Below are 25,445 nucleotides of genomic sequence, written 5' to 3' on the forward strand. Positions count from 1 at the left end.
TTTGTTGTTGTAGATTATACGAATAACCTAAATTCTTGGAAGTCATGTTTATTATCTTGCGCTCTAGAAAGAACATCGACGCTCAAAATATATGTAGAAAAAACTAGGCTACAAATACAAGTCTCCAAAAATATCATCGACTAAATACTCTTACGATATAATTTTCGTCCAGAAGACATAATCATCATCGTAAGCTTTTCGTAGTCTTGAACTAGGATCCACAACTCAACAACAAAGTATATAATCTTTAATGTAGATGAAATTTAGGGATCCGAAATGAAAAAAAAAAGAATGGAAAGTGTTATGGGGTAATTTCCTTGTACCAAAAATGACGGCACAACCCAAAACAAAGAAAAAATGACTCGCCAGGCTCGGCCAAAGGAGGATCAAGACAACATGAAATGGCATGTCCAAAAAGTCTGGTGATGTGGCAGGGATAAGAAGTCCCGCGACGCAACAAGGATAAAAAGACTCGCGGCGTGACAATGCGATGATTGCGTTTTATACGTACAAATCTATTGTTCTCGAGCGTGAATTTAGCGATTTTTCAAGTGTATTTGAGGTTATTTGGTGTTTTCATAGTGAATTTCAGATTTTGGGTGTTTAATTGAGCTTCGGGACAGCGTGAGCGTCATTTATAAGAAAACATAAGTCAAAACGGAGCAAAAACGAAGATTTACATGAAAGTCAAAGACCGATCAACCCTTCAGCGCGCAGCGCTGAAAGCCAGAAACAGACCGCGCTTGAAGACGTGCAATAGCGCGCCGCAAAGAGGAAGTTTTTGGAATTTTGCGTGTGGGCGCGCCGCGCTATACAAGCAGCACGCCACACCTTCTTCTAAGTGCATTGCGCTGACCCTTGGCGCGGCGCGCTGAAGCCCAGTGCAGCCTCGTTAATTAATGATTTTTGAGTCATTGGATCTCGCTTAAAAGCCCAGATGGCTCCGAAAATCACCCTTAAACCTATATATACTACTCTTATAACCTAAAAACACACATTTGCTTTTATTTTAGCTTTCCTTATTGTGTTTGGATACTTTTGAGAGCTTTTGTACAGAGAAAAAGTGTTCTTCATGAAGTTTTTGGATACTCTTGAACTCAATTCAATTGTTAGTCATTTAAGTACTTGTTGAACATCAACTTTAGTCAATATGAACTCCGTTTTGCTATCAATTTCTTTTTAATGTTATCAATTATTATGTTTTGTTCGTTGATTATTATGAACCCCATTAGAGGTTAGATTTCTTTTGGGTTTGCGATGTAGCCGGGTTTGATGATGGTGGTGATTCATTAGAGTTAGATGATTTTGCTTCATTATTATGGATTTCTTTATATGAATTATGCTTAAGACTTTCTAGTGCTTGATCATCATTAGAATTGTTATCTATGATTATTTAGCTACTCGAAAGAGAGTACATAATCATGCTTTTATTCATACATTCATCGTCTAGGTTAGTAGGAAAACTCTAGGCAATTGTGTAATCGTTTGAGCTCTTGTGTTTATTGCATGTAATTATTTTAATAGGATAAGAGGTCGAGATGATTACAATCTGTCAATTGCATAGGTTTTCTAGAACACTTGAGAGATGCTAGTGAATAATTTTGATAGAACGAGATTATAATCCATAGAAGTATATTTTTGTTATTCGAGACCGAAATCCCCAATCTAGTTGGTCCCAGTGAAATCATGGCCCCTACTTTCTCTTTATTGAAAAACTCTTATTTAATTCTTGATTTTGTTTTATTTAATTTTGTCCATCGTTTCAAAACCTCATCACTATTATTTGGAATCAATTCGCTAGAAGTTTTAGTAAATCGTTAGAATCACTAGTCTTTGTGGGTTCGACACTCGATACTTTAAATCTATATTACTTGGACGGCACTTACGCTTGCATGTGTGAATTTATCGCAACAAGTTTTTGGCTCCGCTGTCGTTGAATAGTTTACTTCAGCGACTGATATATTTTTTTTTTTACAATTTAATTTCTTTTATTTTTGTTTTCTAACTTTCGTGTCACTCTCTTTCTTGAAGGTGCATGTGAAAATACGGTTCTTCGACGCTTGTTCCAATCGATCCTGAGATAGAAAAGACTTGCAAACAAAACCAAAAAACGTCGAAGGAACAAGCGATGAGAGACCAAGGCAACAACGGCAACAACAACAACATCGCGAACGTTGTGCCAAAAACACTCTTCGAATATGGGATGGCGCCGGCCGATGCGATGCAAACGGCCATCGTACTACCGATCGTTGGAGGGAACCAGAACTTGAAATCAAGATGGGCGTGATCCATATGGTTCAACAATCTAAATTCGCGAGATTGCCCACTGAAGACACTTAAGATCACCTCACCAACTTCTTGGAGATAAGCAACACGTTCATGTCGTCCACACCCCACCGACCGAGCCATGCATGTACGGAGCTAACGGTGAACAAGTGAGCTACGTGGCCAATCATAATCGCTCGGCGTTCCAACACACCAACAAACACAACGGGGCGCGAGGGACATGCATATGCAAGGGGGTCCGCAAGCATATCAACTGCCGCACCGAGCTCAAGAGCCGAGGTCCAACCTCGAAGATCTAGTGGCGCAGATGGCCACCACCACCAACGCATTCATGACCAAGACACGAGCCATGCTCTAATTTCAATCGGCTCAAATCCAGAGTCTCGAGGTACAGGTGGGACAACTCGCAACCGTCATTCATACGCGACCCCAGGGCACATTTCGAGCACATTCGAAGTAAACCCAATGGAGCATTGCAACGCCACGCGTTGCGATCGTCGAGAGCCCGAAGAAAGAAGAAGATAAGGCTGCCCCAATCATGAAAGCTCCTAAGCCGCCCTTGCCGGTCCACACCTACAGGCCACCACTTCCGTTCCCGTAAAGGCTCACGGTGGCACTCTCCGTGGAGTATAGCGCGCTTCTACAATAAGAGCTCCTGTAAAAAATGAAGGACCATGACCAATTCATGTTGCCGTGTACCATTTTATACGTCTTATTGACAATGCCTTATGCGATATAAGTTCAGACATCAACCTCAGGCCTTCGGTCGTCTTCAACAAACTCGGAGTGGGTGGACTAAAGCCCATCGGGTCACTCTCCAACTGGCGGATAGGACCGTAAGGCACTCGCGCGGCTTCGTGGAAGATCTCCTTGTCAAAGTCGGAAAATTTATTTTTCCGATTGATTTCTACATCATTGACATGGACCAAGACCGTATGATCTTCATACCACTACTACAAATACAGTTTTTCGGTGCGGATAACTTTTGGGTGCGACTTTTCGCACCTAAAAGTCGCACCAAAAATTACTTTCGGGTGCGACTTTTTGCACCCAAAAGTCACTGAAGTAACAAAAAAATTTCGCTGATTTTTTTTTTACATTTGGGTGCGAAAAGCCGCACCCAAAAGTTCATCATACCTTTGGGTGCGACAAAGTCGCACCCAAAAGTCCAAAGCATTTCGTCTAAAAAATTAGCGGGATTTTGTTCCCTCTCTTATTTCACTTCTAAAAAATTATCTTCTTGCGAAAAGAAAAGAAAGAAAGAAAAGAAAGAAAAGAGAAAGGGAAAGAGAGAGACCGAGAGAAGGAGAGAGAAAGAGAGCCGAGAGAAGGAGAGAGAGGAAGAGAGCGATGGAGTGAGCGACGGGGGTGACCTCACGGAGGAGGAGGAAGCTCGACCAACAGCAAGCCACCAAGACCCGAAACCATCTCGAGCGCGCGCGTCTAAGCCGAGAAGACGAGGACGCCGTGAGCCGCCGAGGACACCGGACCGAGAGGAGACGCCGGAAAACGAGGCTGAGAGCACTGGAGGGTTGATTTCACAGCCATAAAGGTGAGAATTTGTTTCCCCCAAATTTGAATCTGAGATTAAGGTTCTTAGTTTGTTTTGGGATTTTTGAATTTCTTGGATGATTTCTGGAATTGATTGAGTTTTGATGATTGATTGAGCTTGATTGTGATTTTGTTACTCGGATTCATGGATTAAAAACATTGTTTGGAGTTTTTCTTGAGATTTTGGCTGAATTTCAACAAGTTAGGGTTTATGTGGATTTCTAATTTGGGGGTTTTTCTCTTGAGTGAGATCTGATGATTCTTGGATTGGGATTGTGTTACAATCTGTGTTGGTGATGGATTATTTTCGGATTTGTGGATGATTTGAGTTCGGTTTTGGATTTGGCCGTGTGTGTATTCTCTGGCCGTGTGGCTGTGGTTTTGAAATTCAAATTGTGAGTTATTAATTACTTGAATATGGTTATTGTGGGTTTGGGGTCGGAAAATTTTAAAGTTCATGAGGTTTCGGAATTTTTATGATATGTTAACGTGTTTTGTCTTCGTTACGAGTTTTTGTATCGAGGGTCTAGACTCGATTAGACGGGCTACGTAGAGCTTACTCTGACGGTTCGGGACGGCGAGGACACTGTCCGAGGAATGACGGAGCTGCCGCGCGAGTGCCGACGAGAATTGTGGCATTTAATTAAGTTTTTAGGCCACTCTGTCTGTGAAAATGCATTCTGTGCTATTTGCTTGAAGGTGTAGGGTTTTTTGTTTTCTGTTTTTTTTTTTGTTTTAGTTTTAGTTTTAGTTTTTCGTTTTTTGTTATTTCTGTTTCTGACGTGACATGTCTCTCAGAAGAGCATTTCGGTCTCGGAAGTTTTCGAAGTCGTTCAGGGAAGTGAAAGCTTTGTCGGAGGATGCAGATCTCCGCCGAGTGAACTTGGCCGAGTCGGAATCGTACTCGGCCTCTGCTTCTTCGTCGTCGTTGTGGTCGGTGATGCTGCCGGAGCTTCTCGGCGAGATCATGCGGCGAGTGGAGGCCGGCGAGGACCGGTGGCCGGAGCGAAACGTCGTCGCTTGCGCTTGCGTTTGCAAGCGGTGGAGAGACGTGGCGAAAGAGATCGATCGGTCTCCGTCGCGCTCCGTCGCCGGGAAAATCACTTTCCCTTCGTGCCTCAAACAGGTATAGCCTAGGAAAATCTCAATTCAGTTTTTTGTTCTGATTATTGTAGATCAGCCGTGTTTGTTTGTTTGTTCGCACTGTGATCAGATCGCGTGTTGTTGTGTTGGCACTTGGTATAATTTTCTAGTTTGAAGTAGATGAAAGTTAGTTAAGGAACATAGTTTGGAATTCAGACATGTTTGAATTGTGCTAGGGTTTTAGAATATATTGGACTATTTTAAGCTAGTTTTATGTGGTTGTAAAATTGCTTTGATTTTGAAAAATGAAATCTTGGAATAAATTGTTGGTTTGAAAGCTTTCTATTGAGTTTGTAAGTGGGTCTTAACTAATTAAGAGCACGATTGGTTTCTGCAATGTGTTTTCGAATCAAAGACTTCTTTTTTAAGTAAATTTTATGAACATAGCCAGAGACTTAGTTTTTCAATTGTTTAATTGATTCTGTGATTTTGCATTGTGCAGCCAGGACCGCGTTAATCTCCCCATCAGTGCCTTATAAAAAGCAACAAGAAGACCTCGACATTTTACCTTTACCTTGCACTTAGCCCAGGTGGGTATATATGGTGATATTCACCTTTATTTTGTTTTAACTACCTGGTGATAGATTAAATTTTTTTGAATAAGGAAACTAGTTTGTCTTCTATACTGAAAATGTGAAATACATGATTCGGTCTCTTTAAACTGTTGATGGCATAACATTTATTGGGTCTGAGCAGTCATGTAGTTTTTGTATTTGTGTGAGGGTATTTGTGTTTGTGTTTGTGTGTGTATGATTTGAGATACGAAATAGGAATTGAAGTCACTTTTAAATCACCTGACATCCAACATACTGTCAATAAATATGTTTTTTTAATAGATTTAACGTCACTTTATAAACAAGCGCCGTCTAAAGTACTTTTTTTTTTACTCAACAATGACTTTTGGGTGCGACTTTTCGCACCCAAAATTTGATGGGTAGAGCTTTGGGTGCGACTTTTCGCACCCAAAAGTCAATAATACCTGCCAATAGGGTGTTATTGGGTGCGATTTTGGGTGCGGAAAGTCGCACCTAAATGTCGCACCCGAAAGTCAAGACTTTTGGGTGCGACTTTTCGCACCCAAAGACCTTTAGGTGCGGAAAAGTCGCACCCAAAATCGCACCCAAAGATATCTTTGGGTGTGAAAATTGACTTTTAGGTGCGAAAAATGTCGCACCCAAAAGTCTTTTTTGTCCTAGTGTACTCTTGAAAAGGGCTTTCTTAGCCTCATGTGGTGCTCGCATCAACGTGCAAAAAAGCGAGCTAACGTCGTGTGAGAAGAATGAGGAAAAGACATCCGGGATCTATAAAGCCCGAATGCGCGAAAAGGAGAAAGAATAGGTCTACTTCCTCGGGACTGATGAAGTAAAACATCTGCATCCCCACAATCACAATGTGCTCCTCCGGAAAGACCCATGAAAGGTGCGAGAAAAGGGTGCAAAGCCGAGATCTCCATTGAAGCCATAACGAGGAAAGTAGTCGACACTAATTAAAGAGAAGAAGAAGGGTGATCAAGAGCGCCAAAACGAAAAAAGAAGATACAATGTCGCCTGAGTGCGGCGGCGACGAGTAGGAGCGTTCGACCACCCCCGCGGGATAGGTTTTCTTTCTCCCATATTTTTATGGCTATACATTGAGGACAATGTAGAAATTAAGTTTGATGGGATGAATTATTTTGTGGGGTATTTTAGTAGATTAGGCTGTTTATATTTAAGTTTTATTTTCTTAATTTTGTTTGGTGATTACATGTTAGTAGTTGTATTTAGGTGTTTATGTTCGTTATGTGCCAGTGATAACATAGTTTCATAGAGAATTTTGGATTTGAGTCAATTTGAATTTTTTTTTTTGTGCTTCATTTTTATTGATTAGTGCTTTGAGTAGCACAATCTAGCCCTCTTCGAAGCGAAATGACCTAACACGAACCTTAGAAAAGTGACATAGGCCTTTAATTGGATCGAACAGAGCCAAAAAGCCAACCCGTACTACTATATCCTCAAACACCCTTTAAAGAAAAGGCCGACCATTATCCCTTCTCGATACTTAGACATAAAAAGTCGATACTTCAAATCTATATTACTTGGACGACATGTACCCTTGTGTGTGTGATTTTATTGCAACACAAAGATAAAATGTCTCGCGACCTAGTAAGGATAAAAAGTCTAGTGACACGAGAAGGATGAAAGTCCCGCGACGCGGCAAGGATGTCATGACAATGATAAAAAGTCTACTGACGGGACAAGGATAAAAATCCTAGACAAGGATAAAAAAATCCAGCGACGCAGCAAGGATAAAAGGTCCAACGACGTGGCAATGATAAAAAGTCCAGCGACGCGGCAAGGATAAAAAGTCTAACGACGCGATCGGGATACAAAGTCAGCGACGCGGCAACGGCCCTCACCTTACATAGCACTTGGACTAATGTTGAGCGACCGTGCGCGCGTCGGAGGATGCCTCTCCGCACCCATCTAGCTCACGCTTCTCTCGTTTTTTAGGTGATGAGCTACCGAAAACCTCTTTCCAGCATGGCAAAGGTGGCGAGCTGAAAGTTTCTTCACCGTTTGACCATCCCGCGATCATAGAGTCCGATCCTAGATATAACCGCGACTAGCTTTCTATGTATTAGATCCATTTTTTAACATTAACGTAAACTCTTTTTGTTTGCCCAAAGAATGGAAAGTCATGTAGACATAATTCTTCTTTCTCATATTGCTTATACATATGAATATGGTATAAGAGTGAAGGTGATTGATCAGGCACAGCCCATCTGGCTCCTTTTTGCTCAACAAGGCAAGCTTTCTTTTATTTTGTTATTGTCTCCACTCTCTATTCAGGAATCTTCTCACTATTTATCCTCTACTATCATCACTCATTTTCTTATTATCTTTCAAATATTTGATATCAATTTACAAAATAAAGGAAACAATAAAATATGCTTATAATAACGAGGACCATGCAAAATTGGTACACACACTACTTTTCCATCACGTGAATATTGGGCTACAAGAAGATGGGAATTCGGGACCAATATTCGATTATGGTCCTTGGAAGATCTTAATGATCGGTCTCTTTCCTAGATATATTGCACTTAGAAGATATTGGTCAACTAAATTTTGTGTGATGCTTAGGACCATCCTAATAGCTAGGATGTGTTGTAGAATATGAAATCTCATTCCTTCCTCACATACAGCCCGGGACCGAGATTCCTTAGCTGTCCCATGATGGCCACTAGAAATAATGTAATATATTCATAATTTGGGGTTCACGTAAATCAAGTCTCTAAACCACATTTCCAATGGCTAAGTTGGGTTTCCATCGCTAATATAATGTCTCTAAGCGTATAGTGCTGTCACATACGTAAGTATGGTGATATTGATGATGACGATGCATATGAATGAATTTATTCTTTCATTCATTCGGTTTTGACTGACAAGGTTGTGTTCAATTTGTGTTCGTGCCACTTTACATTTTAACTATGGGTAAGGAATATATATATAGAGAGAAGAAAACAGTTTATGATTATACATAAATAGTGAATTGTGGCAGCGTTGAGCTCTTCCATATGACACATTGACACTGACCACCAGACACAAGACCATCGTTGGTCGGAGAGGCAAGCGAAGAGAATATAAGCATATATGAACAAACACGAGGCAAAAAGGCAAAGAATGCAATACCTTTCTTTATGCAATATAATAAAGAGAGAATCTATTAAAACGAATGGAAAAAATCTAAGAGTTTGTTTGTTTTTTTAGCTATTAAACTTATACTAAATAATACGATCCCAATTTTATAATAAATTTGGACAAAGTAATGGAAATACTAATTGTACTCGACCTCTAATATTCTAGGATGAAGCAAAGCCGCCACATGATACGGCCGGCAAATTCTCTGAACTTGGTCCGTTTTAGTCTTCTTCAAGTTGACTCTTCATCAATATGCCTAAGAATATTTTCAACGTTTGATCGATGCACAATAAATCAAATCCACCAGAAAATCAAAATAAGGCAAGAATTATAAATATTGAATTTGTTATGAAGATTTTTAAGGGAATCTTGGCTCTGTTGTGAGTCGAAACTACCTCACAAAATATGTAATTTTTGTTAGTCATTTTGCGTCGCTAATTTATAGTTGTTTAGTAAAAACATGTTGCAGTTTCTCCTAAAGATGGTGTGGAATACACAAGAGATTTGACTACTGATCAGTATGAAGTGTTGAGTATCGAGATATTAAGAGCTGTCTTTGGAATTTTGTGTCCGCCCTTATATACATTTATATTACAAAAAATTAGCAAAATAGCCAATTTAAACGTTTGAATTTAGCAAAATAGTCAACATTTTATAAATATTAAGTAAATAGACACTGTATTTTTATCAATCGTATATTAAATTTATCGAGTTAATATCGATTGCCACCAAGAGCGAAAATTTATCAATCATATATTAAATTTTGATCCATATTTAATCATTTTTTTTTTTTGAGAAAGCTACATTCATTAAAATTATCTAATAATCATCTCAATTATTTTTTAAAGGTCATTTCATTATAATTCCTATTTGGATAATTAGACCACTAGCCCACATTTTTTTTTTAATAATCAAAATTTTATTTTATTAAGAAAATAGTCCACCAAATCCGCAGTAAATTAACTAACTAAAAAATCTTTATTTAATTTAATTTACTTTTTAGTTAATTAATTTATTGCGGTCCAGGTGAACATTTTTTTAATAAAATAAAAATTTGATTAGAGTCTTAAAAAATTAAGGGATTGACCAGTTACAACAAATTACTACCAAATATCTAGTTTTCTGCTGAAATTTGCGAACCTTTGAAAATTGTGTATTTTGCAATAGTTGTGTATATATATAAATGTTAAATTAAATCTAACCATTTAATAATCATGTTTTAATTTTGATCCATAATGAGCATTTATTTATTTGGAAAAAAATTATATTCATTAAGATTACACTATTTAATAAGTGTATCAATTATTTTGAAAGGTGATTTTCATTATATTTTCCTGCTTGGATAAAAAGTTCTAGCAAAATTGTGTATGACTTTTAGTATCCGAGACCGAACAGAATTTACATGACATATATAGTTTCATATTATACAATGAAGATTTGCTTTGATATACAATAAATGCTTTACGTATCATTCAAACTCACTCGTAATTTTTTTAAAGGGGACTTTGTTATCAATGGAGATTGAACTCATGAACTTCACTTAAATAGTGGTATAGAATTATCAACTAGACTATACTAGATACCACAACTCAATCATAGTTAGCAAGGGCAATTTCAGATCTTTTGTACGTTGGCTTGTTTGCAATTATTGACAATTATTTAGCTATAACTCCCTTATTTCATTTTTTTAAATAATACATTATTATTATTATTATTATTATTATTATTATTATTATTATTATTATTATTATTATTATTATTATTATTATTTCCCAATTTACACAAATGGGGTGATGCATATGTCTTGATGCTTTTTTTTTTGTTCTATGATTTGGCTAATTTTATTTTGCATTATTTTTAATATTATTATAATTTTACATCTAATTATTTGTAATTCATTAGGAAAATAGCCAATTTAAACGTTTGATATTGCTAAATAGCCAGCGTTTTGTAAATATTAGGTAAATAACCAATTTCATATATTTACAAACGTAAATCTTAAGTAAATAGTCATCGCTATATATTAAGTCACGTCATCATTTATGACTATTTACCTAAGATTTACCAAACGTTGGCTATTTAGCAATATCAAACGTTTAAATTGGCTATTTTTCTAATTTTTTGTAATATTTTACTTATTAATTTAGTCATATTCACGCAAGTTATACCACTTAATAATTTTGACTCATTAATCGCGTTTATCTAATTCATAACCAGCCATTAAATTAGACCCAAGGTCTGGTTAAAAATAAATATTGTGTCATAACCGTTTCATATTTTGTGTATTATAAGCAAACAAAGAATTCAATGACTGATTTGTTTTTGGTTTACTTGTTTTTTTAGGAAAGTTGTTACTTGTGGGATTGAATCGACGACTTTCGCTTTAAAAATTTAGAAGTATTCTGAATTTACCATTAGACCATCCTATCAACTTAATTACATTGACCATTTACACACTCAAATTACCAAAAATTAAACTCAAACTTCAATACGTCGATGATCGATTTCTCCAATATGATTTTGTATTTTTCTGAAAATTATTTTCATCTTTATTACTATTATTATGATTATGATTATTCTCCCCCTTTTTGCATATGGAGGAGAGCGATTGGGGATCTCAATAGTTAATGATTTCTATATTCACTCAATCTCATCACCACTTTTCAAATGTGTTAGGACTACTTTATTGAATTTTTCTTTCAAAACTTGAAAAATGATTGAGCAATGAGATTCAATCCTATCTTGTGAGTAATAAAATATGCATGTGAATTCTTCAAAAAAAAAAAAAAAATACGCATGTAAAGCACCCAAAAAAAAAAACAGCCTTTTTGGCTATAACGTATGCAGAGACGAACGAAGTGATATATTTTCAAACGCTCGCAATGAGCTTTTATGCGCTGTACAGTTATCTAACTAAAAAGAGGGTTCTTCTGTGGAGAACTAACTGATGCCCTTTTGCTTGTAGTTGAAGGTATAGTAATGCTGCAAAAAAATTATTCCGTTGAATATTGTTTCATTCAGATTGGCTGGAAGAGAGAGAAAGAGAATTTATTCTTCGAGCATTTAACACACAAGCGATATTAACGATGGTAAATAAGAAGAAAACAAAAGGAGATCAAGGCACGAGAGTAGTATATATAATACAAAGGCTAATAATTAACTTCATTAATGAGAATAGGGAAACAGCAAACAGATTACAACCTAAATACCAACCAGCTAATGAAATGCTAGGGCTACAGAGATATTGCATCACAAAGATAGTAAACAACAACAACAACAGCAAGAACAAGGACAACAACAAGTACAAACATATACATACGTACTTTGAGATACTACAGGCAAAGCACTCATCACTAATTAATAAAGTAATTAATTATTTCTTGAGCCAAACTTGGGTTATTTCTTGCTCCATAATAATACTGGTACGTACGTGGTGCTATATATATAGCTAGTAAGTTAATAAATCAGGACATGGCCTGGTAGGGCTTGAGGAGTGGGATGAGGTTTCCGCCGAGGTGGAGGGACATGACCTCGTTGGTGGAGCCCACGAGCTTGCCGTCGATGAAGACGGCCGGGAGAGAGGCGTTGCAGCCGAGCCTCATGAGGGCTTTTTCCATCTCGCGGCCCTCGGGGTCCTTGTCCAGCTCGTGAACCATCGGGTTCACCCTCAGCTCCTGGAACAGGATGTTCACCGCGTAGCACAGGCAACACGAGCTCTTGCTGAATATCACCACCCCTTTCTCCGATGCCAGTCGCGTCACTTTGTCCATCGCAGAAATCGAATCGATAGGATCGAATTTAGTCCCGAGCCGAGCCTAGCCGCAGGACAAATTTGACCCTATGGAAACCTAGTATGAATGAGCTAGGGTTAGGGTTTCTTTTTCAATACATATGATGATATATGTAGTAGCTGCTAGCTAGGTTGTTTTGGATATAAGTAATTAATTGAGCGCTCATGCTTGGCTATTTATAGGGGCAGAATAACTAGGAGTTTGGGGGGTTCGTTTTTTTCTATTGAAGAAGGAACATTCAAAAGAAAAGAAAAGAAAAGAAAAAAATATATGCACTTTCTTTAGATAACCAACCAAAGTAGAATGAGTGAATAAAAGAAAAAACATAAAAGCTACTACTTTCCATGACAAAGACTTAGAACAAGTTGGTATTGAATACCAACTTCTTTTTTTCTTCTTCTTATTATCTACGCTCGTCTACGGAACGTCAGATTTAATGACTTTGAACCGATCTTGTTCCTAGATCGCTGGATCCACGGGACACGTGTAACTCTGTTAAGCCTCTACTCACCTTTTAAAATATTATTTTATTTTCAAAAAATATTTTTGTGGAAACAAGAATACTCGCTATCTACACAGCACAGAAGCCTGAGAGGTTTCATCTTTATTACATGGCTGGTCAATTCACTCAAAGATTCTCTTTTTTGAATCCTTCTGCTGAGAGACACAGCGAATGAGCAACTAGTGGCTTTCAGTGGGCGCTGTATTCGATCTTTATGTGGAATCCACCAAGTTGGAGCATGGATTCTTCTCACAAACACAAGCACGTTTGATTAGATCGTTTTTATATTATATGTTTATTCTGAATTTGACTAGTCTCTTACCGGTATAAATGTTCCCGGTTATGTTGAAACAACATATAAAGAACAAAGATTAACAATCGGGTTGTAAATTATTCTTATGATATTTTACAATGAAAGTAAACTTGCAAAAAGACATGAAAACGAATATTTTTTTTTTATATAATTTTTTTTTTTTTTTTTTTTTTTTTTTTTTTTTTTTTTTTTTTTTTTACATCTACATCTTGGGCCATACCTCGGTTGAAAAGTAAGCAAAAGTAAGTTACTAAAAAACGACACCAAGTACACCTAAGACTACAAGAAGGAGTCGTTTTCTTTGATATTTTTGAGTTTGACTCCCACAAGAGCTACTTCTACCAAAGCTCCCTTACATAATTCTCACAAAACTAGTTCAAAAAATCACACCCAAAACACAACTTTTTCAGAAGCTTAATTCTCAAGAGTATATATAGAGATACTCACGTTCACTAGTGTTTCGCCCTGCGTTTCTTCATTAAGCCCCAAACTGTAAAAAGTTAGCAAGTCTCAATGAAAGTGCTAGTGACCAAATCAAACACTCATGCGATAACCCAAACTCCTCACTTCGCCGTAGATTCTCGAAACAATATGTTATATAACTATATTAACTGAGAAGTTGCTTGAAGTTATTTAATTTTGATGTTTGGATAGGATTTACAATTTTCTTCTTTGAAATTATGGAAACTCAGCACGTCAAGGTATGCACAATGTCTTGAACATATGCGTCTAAATAAATATTTTTAACAAAAATAATAAAACTATAGTATCCCGAGAGATGCGATTCCTCTAGACCCATAGATTGAGATTGAACCATGTTCTTGTCGAAAATTTTGTTAATGCCTCTAATAAATTATTGGGCTATTAACTCCCACTATAAGGTCCTATAAAAATAATCAAATGCATTATGAACGAGAATTTATCGCGCTACACAAAAGTCTTCAATTTTATTTGCTTACTACTATTAGAGTCTTCATCACTCTAGCTAGCAACATAGGCCTTGTCACTCTTTTTCAGGGTATTAGCATAGTCAACCAGGATGTGGCAAAGTCTTTATATTCTCTGCACTAATTCCCTTTAGATCTCTCTCCTTTCTGATGATGATAGTTGTCACCAAACCTGCCTCTTCTATGAAAATTTCCACCTTTTATGTTATGGAAATTAGGAGAAGACTGTTGTCCTTGATAACCAAAACCTCTACAATTAAGCTTTCTTCATAAACTTACCAAAATTATTGGCCCTTGTCAGATTCACATGTAGTCCCTATGACTTGAACTTTGAACTCGACGCTCTTGATCACTTTGTTTCTTGATCAGTGTCTTGAAGCTTCATTTCAAACTTCTCCAGAGACTCCATGGGAGCATCAAGCTTCAGCTTCATGCTATTCACATCTTGAGCCTCTTCAAAACAAGCAACTTTCATGGAAAATTGTTGATGAAGAGATCTGGGAATCTTTCTCACATGCTTTTCTTCAAGCAGAGTTTCTCTCGAGGCAAAAGATTCATTAGAGAAATATCACACTATGACATTAAACTCAAAATTAGATTCATCTTCTTTCATCTTCAAATTTCTAAACCTGGTAATGATCATTTGAATAAAGACATGCGAACTTTGTTTGTGTCTTCATGAGCAGTGCGAAGAATAATATACAGGCTTCCTTAGAAACTTATACTTCGAGATTAGATTGAAGATGTTTCGTCAATATATAGTAGAAAAAATAGCACTAATAATTTTTAAGTTTCCGAAAGTAGTAGTTTTCTCCTCGTCGTCATTATCATCAGTCCACCAGACTTTTTTAGGCTTTTTAGTAATGGATCTCATATTGTCAATGACATATGGAGGAATCCATGCCATGATAAGAACTCTAATCTCTCTTATCAATATCCACTAGAAAGGCTTTCAACTTGGCTTTCAATTAGTTATATTTGGAGTTTTGGACCCATCCAAGAGTGGTGGTCGCCTTATAATATGTCATTCCTTCATGCTCATCTCAACAAATGTTAGATACATAAACAAATTTTTTGTATTGATCGAGCGACTCGCTCTGATACCAATTAAAATTACTAAACGAGTTATTAAGAGATAGTTGTTCAACTATCCCGTTGAGTAACGAATTGAACAACTAACAACTTTATGCAAGACAAATACAACAAATAATAAACAAGGTAAATAATAATATATAATAAATGACATAGAAAATTGGTAAACTAGTTCAGTGACAAAGCACCTAATTAATCAAGAGTGCAGTGTAATTTTCGTGGTGGAAATAATTCACATGATATTCAAAGGTATAAGGACTCAAACTTAGACTCCTTCTCAAGTTATCGAATCCTCTAATATCTCGATGAAGTACAATCTAACTTTCTCTTAGATCACTTCCTTTAGATCAGAGATCACTCTTTCTTCCACATGACCCTCTCTCGAAAATCGTCTCAAGAAAAAATAAAAGCAAACATATGTTACGATCAAGTCTCTGTCAATATGGTGCTCAAAGATGTTAAAACATAATTTTCACACTCGATTGTTGATGAAGAACCAGTACATGGTTTTGATTCACAAGAGAAAGAACAAGTGACTAAAGTAACTTGTTTGTGTTGAACAAGTAATTGCACTAAGTCTTGATCAACATAAAACTTTGCCAATATTATAAAACATGCCGAGAGAAATTATTAAGTTGTCGAATTTTTATGTCTATCCCTTCACTCAACGAGAACTATTCTCTCAAAGTTCCCTCATAGATTAATTCTTACAAAAAATATCACGAACAGTACAAAATACTTTTGAATATTACATACAAACGCAGCCCTTGCAGAAGCTTCACGCTCAGAGGAGAAAGATACGTGACGTTCAATAAAGTTTTCGTGTGTTTCTTCGTGAAACTTCTAAGTGTAAACGTTCCCGCAATAAATCCTAACTTCTCAGCATTGCAATGCATCTATTCTCTAAACCTTGTAATATATATTCATTCAAAACCATGTAATATCCTTATATATACTATTATTTAGCAGGCCAGCAACAACAACAAAATTAAGGCCTGCTATACACGTACATGCTTGACCCAACAAACCTCTCCGTGAAGTTGCCATATATTCTTGGCCCATATTATCTAACCTTGATTATTCAGCGTGATAAACAAGCTTAATTAGTCCAATAGAGTTGATAAATAGGGTTTCATTGTCACTACTAAAAGGATACCTACCTTATAAAGCTATTGATTCCTATTGCAGTAGTGTCATGAGATTCTTGGCTATATAATCCCACCAATCGGAAGAAAACATCACAATCCATCTTCTATAAAAAGTTGGTATCTAGAGGAAAACTTTAGACATATTTATATAGTTCCTCAGATTTATATGGATTGTCAATTTATTGTAACAGTTACATGTTATTTCAAGGCTGTGGTTAGAATTAATTATGTTCTCTCTCTCTCTCTCTCTCTCTCTCTCTCTCTCTCTCTCTCTTATAATATATAAAATCTAAAAGCCTCATGCAACTTTATTCTGACCTTGTATGTGGCTATGCACGAGGAACAATAATCTTTTTCTTATAACTTCTGAATGGAAATGGTCCTCTCTCGATCGATAATTCTCTCTTATCGACAAGCTGATCCTTAGCTCTAGCTATTTCAATAATGCTGATAAAACCATGGGCAATATATATTCAGATGATAACAGCATCGATCTTGTCACACATTGTGCTTATATTTATTCATGACCATTATAAGAAGAAAAAAAAAACTTATAGAATAAAGCAATTATTAAGACTACCAAGAAACTAATTATTTAACACGTCGTGATATTATATTCCCACGTCCGGACGTCGTGATTTGTCCTCAAGGGAATCATAACGCTAACACTTTTTTTTTTAACGTATTACATATATTCTTGCTATATTCAAGCAAAAATAAACTTTTTATATGCATGATCATGTTGTTACAATATTGGTATATAAAGAAAATATGCAATCCCAACAAGCTACTACATTAACCATATATAGTAATATAAACACAGGCCCCAGTAAACAATTGCTTTAATTATTTAAATCACAGTAGTCACGCCAAAACAAAAACAAAAAGCTGTTTTAATTAATTCAGCCTCAGTGAGAAACTGGAAGGAAGGCTACATTATTTTTTTCATTTTCTTTTCTTTTCTTTTCACACTTTCATCCCGACTTCATTTTCAAAATACTCGCCGGAAACAAACCGAAAAAAGAGTAACAGCGCCCCTGATGATCACAACTGCAAAATGGAAAATACATACATACATACATACATACATACATACATACATACATACATACATGATACATAAATAGACACAATGAAAAAAAAAAAAAGCAAGTAAATTTTATGATCAGGGTGCTTTATTAGAACCAAATGGCGCGGGCGTCGATGAGCATTTGCTTGAGGGAGCCGTCGACGTGGAGGGATATGACGTCTTTGGCGGAGCCGACGAACTTGCCGCCGATGAAGACGGCGGGGACCACTGGGTTGCAGCCCATCTGGTCCCGTAGGGCCCACTCCATCTCTTTTCCATTGGCGGAGCGGTCGAGCTCGTGCACCTCCGGACTCGCCCCCAGCTGGTAGAACAGCGTCTTCACCGTGTGGCACATGCAACACGAGCTCCGCGTGAATATCACCGCCGCCTTCTGCGAAGCCAAATCCCTAACTCTCTCCATTGATATATCTATGTGTATGTATTTTGGTGTATGAAGAAGAAGAAGAAGAAGTAGAAGAAGAAGAAGAAGAAGAAGAAGAAGAAGAGAAAGAAGGAATGAGTGTATTTGGTATAGCTTATTAATCAGGGCTTGTTGTGTTGTGTGTTTAGTGATATTGTGGGAGATTGCATGATGGGCCTATTTATAAGGAGGGGGTTGGGGAGTGGTGGTGATGCTAGATTACTATGGTTTGATCTGGAATATTACAAAAAAAAACTTATTAATTAGGTGGAAATTCTTTATATATACACATATGAATTATGGATAAGAAAGGGAATTTTTGCTTTAGATATTTTGTTTCTGGTTTTGGATAAGAAAAATGCTCTCTCTCTCTCTCTCTCTCAATAAGTCTCAACAACTCTCCTTAATGATATGTTTGAGGGTGACACTGTGTATGTCACGACATGAAAACAAGTTGCTAATTCACAGCATCAAAATAAGTCCTGTACGTACTCTTATAGAATGATTTCATTACTCAAATTGCTCGCACGATTTTATGGAAGATCGTTGGAATATAAACCCACAGAAAATTTAATGCTGATACTGTATATTATGTTTGCTTTTAAATTATTAAGGGACAATCGCTTTCGGCAATGGCTTGGTAAGCATCAAATCACCCCCACTAAATCTAATAATAACAATATTAACAAGACATAACGATTGCATTATTTTATTCCTTGATACAGGAAGGCCCATGCATGATAATTTTTTTAATGGGAATTGGAAAGTCGGAAAACGGAAGTAATAGGTAAAGAATATCTTGTCCAAGTGTTGACATTTTTTAATGCTAGTAGGGATCAATTAGATTAATATAAAAGGGTCAACATGCACACGCGTTATACGTAAAATTGATCACAAATAAGATGCACTAATTAATATTTGATGGTTTGATTTCCTATAATAGTAGTTTTACTTGATATTTAATGTATTCAGAGACTTTTTTTTTTTTTTTTTTAATTTCCTGAGTCTATTTTCTTTTTTTGGGGGTAACCTGTTCTTTGTCCTAGAAGCCGCGGATATGGCTGACGTGTTGGAAGATAGAGTTTATCCAATTCACTTCCAACTTTTATAGGTATTTGGTCCCTCCAAATCAATGGAATATAGAACTGAGAGAGAGAAGCGAATATCGGAAGAAAGAGGAAAACTTCACAAGACCAAGGAAGCTTTTTATACATCTATACAGAGAAGAAACGTTAGCAAAAGGAATGATGACCATTGAAAGGAAAATGATAACACAACGACTGTTACGTTTTATACAACTATATTATCGAATATTCAAGCTGTCTTCCAGAATCTCCATCCCCATATGAACAAGACCATAAAAGAGAATACAAAGCATTAATTTTTATGATTATTTTAATTTAAAAATGTTATTAAATTGTAGGAAATGGCGTTACCCTTCCAAGATTTCTTTTACTAGGGAATTTAGGACAATCTATACTTGATTTGTAGAGCGCATCTTCGTAAGCTGTGCCTGATCTTGGCGAAATATTATAAACCAACGATAAAATGCATGTACATGCCCTTGTTGTTAATATCATATTGATTTTTCACATTCTTATCTCGATGCAATGTTTAGAAGAATATCAAGCAATTTACATTAAAAAAGTAATTAAAATAAAAGGGTCATTTCTTTTCCCCACGATAAATATTTCCTAGATTGCATTACTCAATTTGAGCTCCTGATTATGGTAGGAACATGAGCTTCCGTTAAGAATATAATCTACGTAGGACTCATGATATATACATATGCACACACACACATATATATATATATATATATATATACATATATATATATATATATATTCTTGGCTAGTTTTAATATATTAAGGTTTTCTTAGTTTGTATTCATTTTTTTGTTATATAAAAGGGAAAATAACACATTTATACCATGTGTTTTAGTGAAATGTCGAGTTTAACCCTCGGTTTTCAAAAATGTCGAGTTCATACCATCTGTTTAACTAAAATGACGAAATTATACCATCTGTTTAACTAAAATGACGAAATTATACCCTTAAATAGACAACAGTGTCACGAATATTTTTTTTTATTGATTTTTCATTGACGTTGGCTATAATATTTATATATAAACACCAATTATCTTTATTCATTCGCGCTATATATGTAATTTATTTAAAAACTAAAAAATAAACAACAGTCTCTTAATCGTGAAGAACACAGAAAGAAGCAAAGAGGTAAACATCGATAGTTGATAGTCATCAAAATCGCATATTCGAACAGAGAATCCAGGATTTAGAATTACAATTCGAACACGGAATGAAGTCATTTCTTAGGAGGTATGAGTTTTATTATTTAATTTCAATTTAAGGCTATTTTTATTTCAAAATTGAGAATTTGGAAGTTAGGGCACTGATTTAGATTTGATTTGGTTTTTTTTATATAAGAGTTCATATCAATGAAAGGGAGATTTGTGACGCTGTTATTCATTTCAGGGTATAATTTCGCCATTTTAGTTAAACAGAGGGTATAATTTCGTCATTTTAGTTAAACATAGGGTATGAACTCGACATTTTAAAAAACCGAAGGTTAAACTCGACATTTCACTAAAATACATGGTATAAATGTGTTATTTTCCCATTAACTGACCTATCAGCGTCTAATGCGTTGGTATTTGGTGAAGAAAAAAAAAAAGTTATATTAGCGTAATGTTTTTTTTTTTTTTTTTTTTTTTAATTATAATGGTATGTTTGAGTTTTCCGTGACTCAAAACTGTTGTCATGCTGAGCTAGTGCCCCTTTTCAGCAGCCTAATTCGTTTGTAAATGACAGTGAAACTTTTCTAAACTTATGTCGATCATTATATATTTGCAATCAAACATAATTTTCAAGATATGTATTGTTCAGCAATCATTACTTGTCGTATCTAGAAATATAAACTCCCACTACAACAAAAACTGGCAACAGCCGCGACAAAAGTCGTGGCTGTTGCTATGAAAGTCGTGACTGTTGGTACTTCAACCACGACAAAAAATACCCAAATCTCTCGGTTCAACCTTCTCTGCTTAGTTCAACCTCAAGTTCGCCTCCTCTCTACCAAATCTTCTCTAACTCTGCGCACAATAAAAATACCCAAATCTCTCAAACTCAAAAAACCATGGACGGTACATTTTGTTGAATCATAGCATCAGCACTAGACAAGAAGCTGGTGGATCCCACCATTGTAGGCTGTGGGTTTCACACATTGTAGGCCAGAAATCAAAAGAGAAGAATTGCTTACTCGTGATGAGGTCCGAGCGCGGGTGTCCGAGCGCGGCTGTCCGAGCGCGCGCGGCTGTTTGAGCACGGCCGTCCGAGCGCGGCGGTCTGAGCGCGGCGACAGTAGTTAGAGTTCTTCGATTTGGGGTTAAGAAATTCTAGGGCTTCGATTTGGATTTGGATTTGGGGGTCATGGTCGGGGATTTGGATTTGGGGGTCGATTTGGAACGACAGAGCTGGGGTTTTGGTTGTGAGGATGGAATGGCAGAGCCGCGCTTTTGTACAGGGGTGGAATGGCGGAGGAGAAGAAGAGAAAAAAGAAGAGAAGAAGAGTTCGATAAGTCGAGGTAACAAAAATATCAAAGGGTATTTTTGTGTATTTGTATCAAAAATATAAAATAGAAAAAAGTGTCAAATAAATTAAAACCTAATATTAGCCACGACAAGTCGTGGCTCTTGTCGTGGCTATAAAAAAAATCTCAAATAATGACCGCGAGAATCAATCCGCTCCAATGAAAATATGCAATTAGTAGTCGTGGTTGTTGTCGTGGCAATAGAGTGTTTAGCCACGACAATTGTCGTGGTTAATCTATAATCTCAAATAATGAGCGCGAGAATAAGCCCGCTCTAATGAATAGAAGAAAATAGAAACAGCTACTATAAGTAGCGACTGTTTCATCTATTGTTGTGGCTATTCCCGAGAATAAAAATTGTGGTTGTTGCCACTGTTTGTTGTAGTGTTCATGTCATTTACCTTTTTTTAAAAAAAAAAATTCCATGTCATTTACCTTACGATGAACTCCATGTGGTCAAAGCAATAAAGAGAGTTGATCAACAATAATTAGTGGATTTGAGCGTAACAAGGTAATTACCCTGATACGACCATACAACACTTGCCCTTCAAACAAAAAAAAACAAAAAAAACGAAAAAATTACAATGCAACACTTTGAGCACAAAAGAGAGTCCATTATAAGGTCTTTGCAAATCCACTTTAATTAATCTTGATATTATTAGGCCTGAATATGTTTTATGAGCCCAATTATGTTAGGACCAGTTAGATTTCTGAAATTATTATTTTTTATTTCTGATTTAAGGTGGCTGGTGAATATGAAAAACATCATTACGTCTTTTGTATTGATTTATTTACAAACGTAAGAGCTATGATCTTTTTATTTATTTCATGAAGAGTCTTTAGCATCAAGGTTTCTTTATTTCATCTCCGACTTCTCAATAAAATTTACAAATTTATTTGTGGCTTCCGTCTCTCTAAATGATGGGTCGGCACACATTTGAAGATCTTGATTTGTGAAAGGAATCAACATTGATCTTGAGTCACCATCACGTGGTTCGTATAGTTTAGCCAATCCATTTTATTGATGAATTTTGTGGACAGTAATATTAATGTCTATGATACCTAGGTTTATAAGCATATATAGAAGCTAAATTGATGTAATTTGTCAAGAGAAAAAGATGAATATATAGAAATCAACACTTTATCCGTGTTCTTATAAATAGAATTACTAGTTTACAATATAGATTTCAGTGGTCAGAACAATGAGCAGGTATGTATGTGCCAAATTTAAAAATTCGGTATTTGAGGTAACTTTACACGAGGAAAGGAAAGTATAATTATTCTAAGAATATGAACATTTTTTTTTACTGACTCTATCAATGGTATACATTTCAGTTGACTGACGATATGACTCCTCGAAATATGTCATTCATTCCTAATTTCTAATTTTCCACGTGACACATCCTCTATTCTTATGGAACCCTTTTAAATTAACCTCAGCTGACTTTATTTATCTAAAAACTATTAAGTAAACCATAAAAATATGATAAATGACCAGCAAGTATGGTTTTCCACCTCTAGAATATTTGTTTTATAATGTGCTTAAAGCTGCAGCATCGAACTATCATGTAGCAATCTACAAAAAGATCAAACTAGCATTTGAAATCAATCCAGCTAAAACTATACATGTAAATGCAGCTTAAATAAATGAGTTATATTAAAAATTAAACTAGGCACCGAAATGTAGAAGATATGATTAATTAATTAACATGTACTTAAGTCAGGGTGTTCTAGCTAAATAACTCATTCAAACGAATAGAATTTCAAAATAACAAATGTTTGACTAAAATGAGTGGAATAACTAAAATATTATAAATACACAATTATCAGTTGTCACACGTGTAATAATTTTTTGACTCTATTACTAAATTTTTTGAGAGTGATAGATTATTTATTTGCAAGTTTCAATATTTTTATTGAAAGTGTAAAAAAAAATTGAAAAAACCATTTTTGTCTTTTTTTTTTGGCGATTAATAATAATTTCATTTTTTTTTGTTAACAATTACTGATTAATTTGTTAGCATAAATAATAGGAAGTACTTATTGAAAAATAATTGTCAGCTGTACAACTTTTGAATTTGAATTCAACTGTAATTATTTCATTTTGTTTTGGCAACTTTTTTTTTTTTTTTTTTGCTACATTGATCATGTTTGCTTGGAGTTTGAAGATGGATTCATCTTCATCGTCTTTAGTCGATTATAGTATGTTAGTTTTCTTTTGGTTATAGTGATTGATAATTTTTTTTTCGTTTGTGTTCATTGAGTGTATTACTAATCGCATACATTTCATAATTCGTAATTATCGTTAAATCATTTTCTGGGTTTCTATGGTATTTTGGTATTTTCTTTTGAATCACGTTTAGTTACTAATCGCTAATTAATAATTGTTGCGCAATTTCTTAATTCCTACAGTAACATTTGATTTATTTTGAATTTTTTTTCCTTAACCACGTATAGGTAATAACTAATAACTGTTGATTATTTTATGGGTTTCCAGTGTTTTTGGGTTTTGCAGTAACCTTTTGGTTTTTGGGTTTTGCAGTAAATTTAATTAATAATCGTTAGTAGGCTGCTTCTTTAGTTTCTTCTGTGTGATTTTTTCCCTAGGTTTCTTCCCGTTCTCGATAGACAAAGAATATGGCAAAGACTAAGAAAATTTTATTCGAAATGTAAATTCTTTTGATGGTTTGCGTATATATGGTAGTTTCTTGTCGTACGAGATATTTAATTATCACCATTACTTTCTTTCCTCTTTTTTTTTTTTTTTTTTTTTTTAATTTATTTCTTTGAATACTTAAATGTGCAAACAAGCGGGAACTATATTAGGGGCATTTCTGTCAATTTTTGGTAGTTAATGAAAACATTAGCTAATTTCCAGAAGTTTAACTACATTAAAATTTGAGAAATTGCTCAAACTACCACACTACTACAAATAAGCTTTTTTGGTGCGGAGGGGCATTAGGTGCGACTTGTCGCACCTAACAGTCGCACCTAATTGGGTATCAGGTGCGACAAGGGCTCCAGAAAAGAAAAAAATTTCGCTGATTTTAAGTGGTATTGGGTGCGACTAGTCGCACCCAATAGTTTTGAAAACTTGCAGGTGCGACACAAGTCGCACCTGAAAGTCTAAAAAAAATTCGGCGCTCAACTTCTCCCCCTCACTTTTTTCATTTGTTTGACGTGAAATTAATTTTTAGATTTTTTTTTTTTTACTATCAGGTGTGACTAGTCGCACCTGATAGTTTTTTTAAGTGCGACTAGTCGCACCTAGTTGAGTATCAGGTGCGACGTGTCGCACCTGATTACTAGGGTTAGTTTATAAACTTAGCTTCGTCTTCTTCACTTCTCCAGCCTCTTTCTCTCTCTCAAACTCCGACTCTCCCTCCCTCTGCGAGCCACCACCAAATATCTCACTCCCCCTCTCTTCTCCAAGCTACCACCATCCCATCCCTCTCTCTTCTCTTCTCCGAGCCACCACGTACGCTGCTCGTCCGAGTCTTTCGAGCCACCACGCTGCTCGTCCGAGTTTTTCGAGCCTTCTCCGCGTCCAAGTCACCGCGCCGCTCGTCCTCAAACCGGTCTTCGTCCTCCATTGCCGCCAGCTCCGTCGCGAGCTACGAGGATTTCCATCGCAGCCTTCCACGAGGATTGGTAAGCGATTTCCTCCATTGATTCGAGATTATGGAGATTTGGGAATCTAGGGTTTATGTTGATTTGGGGCTTTCCTTCTCCGAGCTGTTTTGATGTGTGATTGAACTCGAATTTTCGTTTTGATGTGTTGATTTGGGAATCTAGGGTTGTAGCTTGGATTATGATGAGTTGTGATGATTTCTCGAATTTTCGTTTGATTTGATAAACTGTTTGAACAGCCTCTGTAAACGGACGTAGACAG

General features: G+C 36.0%; 2 protein-coding genes across 2 annotated transcripts; both read right to left on the reverse strand.

Annotated features, from left to right (window-relative positions):
- Nucleotides 1-11,792: 11,792 nt before the first annotated feature.
- On the reverse strand, nucleotides 11,793-12,659 carry LOC149388878 (Thioredoxin superfamily protein). The gene has a single exon (XM_089624604.1). The coding sequence runs from the start codon at nucleotides 12,428-12,430 to the stop codon at nucleotides 12,125-12,127; it is 306 nt and encodes a 101-aa protein (XP_089480730.1). The 5' UTR covers nucleotides 12,431-12,659; the 3' UTR covers nucleotides 11,793-12,124.
- A 4,656-nt stretch (nucleotides 12,660-17,315) lies between these two features.
- LOC149388879 (Thioredoxin superfamily protein) lies at nucleotides 17,316-18,090 on the reverse strand. Its single transcript, XM_089623963.1, has one exon. It carries the CDS (start codon nucleotides 17,941-17,943, stop codon nucleotides 17,632-17,634), a length of 312 nt encoding a protein of 103 aa, XP_089480089.1. The 5' UTR covers nucleotides 17,944-18,090; the 3' UTR covers nucleotides 17,316-17,631.
- Between the last annotated feature and the right edge of the window lie 7,355 nt (nucleotides 18,091-25,445).

This window comes from Urtica dioica, chromosome 8 (assembly GCF_054948205.1).
Source record: "Urtica dioica subsp. dioica isolate 48M chromosome 8, U.dioica_male_clone48M_v1_H2, whole genome shotgun sequence".
Taxonomy (NCBI): Eukaryota; Viridiplantae; Streptophyta; class Magnoliopsida; order Rosales; family Urticaceae; genus Urtica; species Urtica dioica.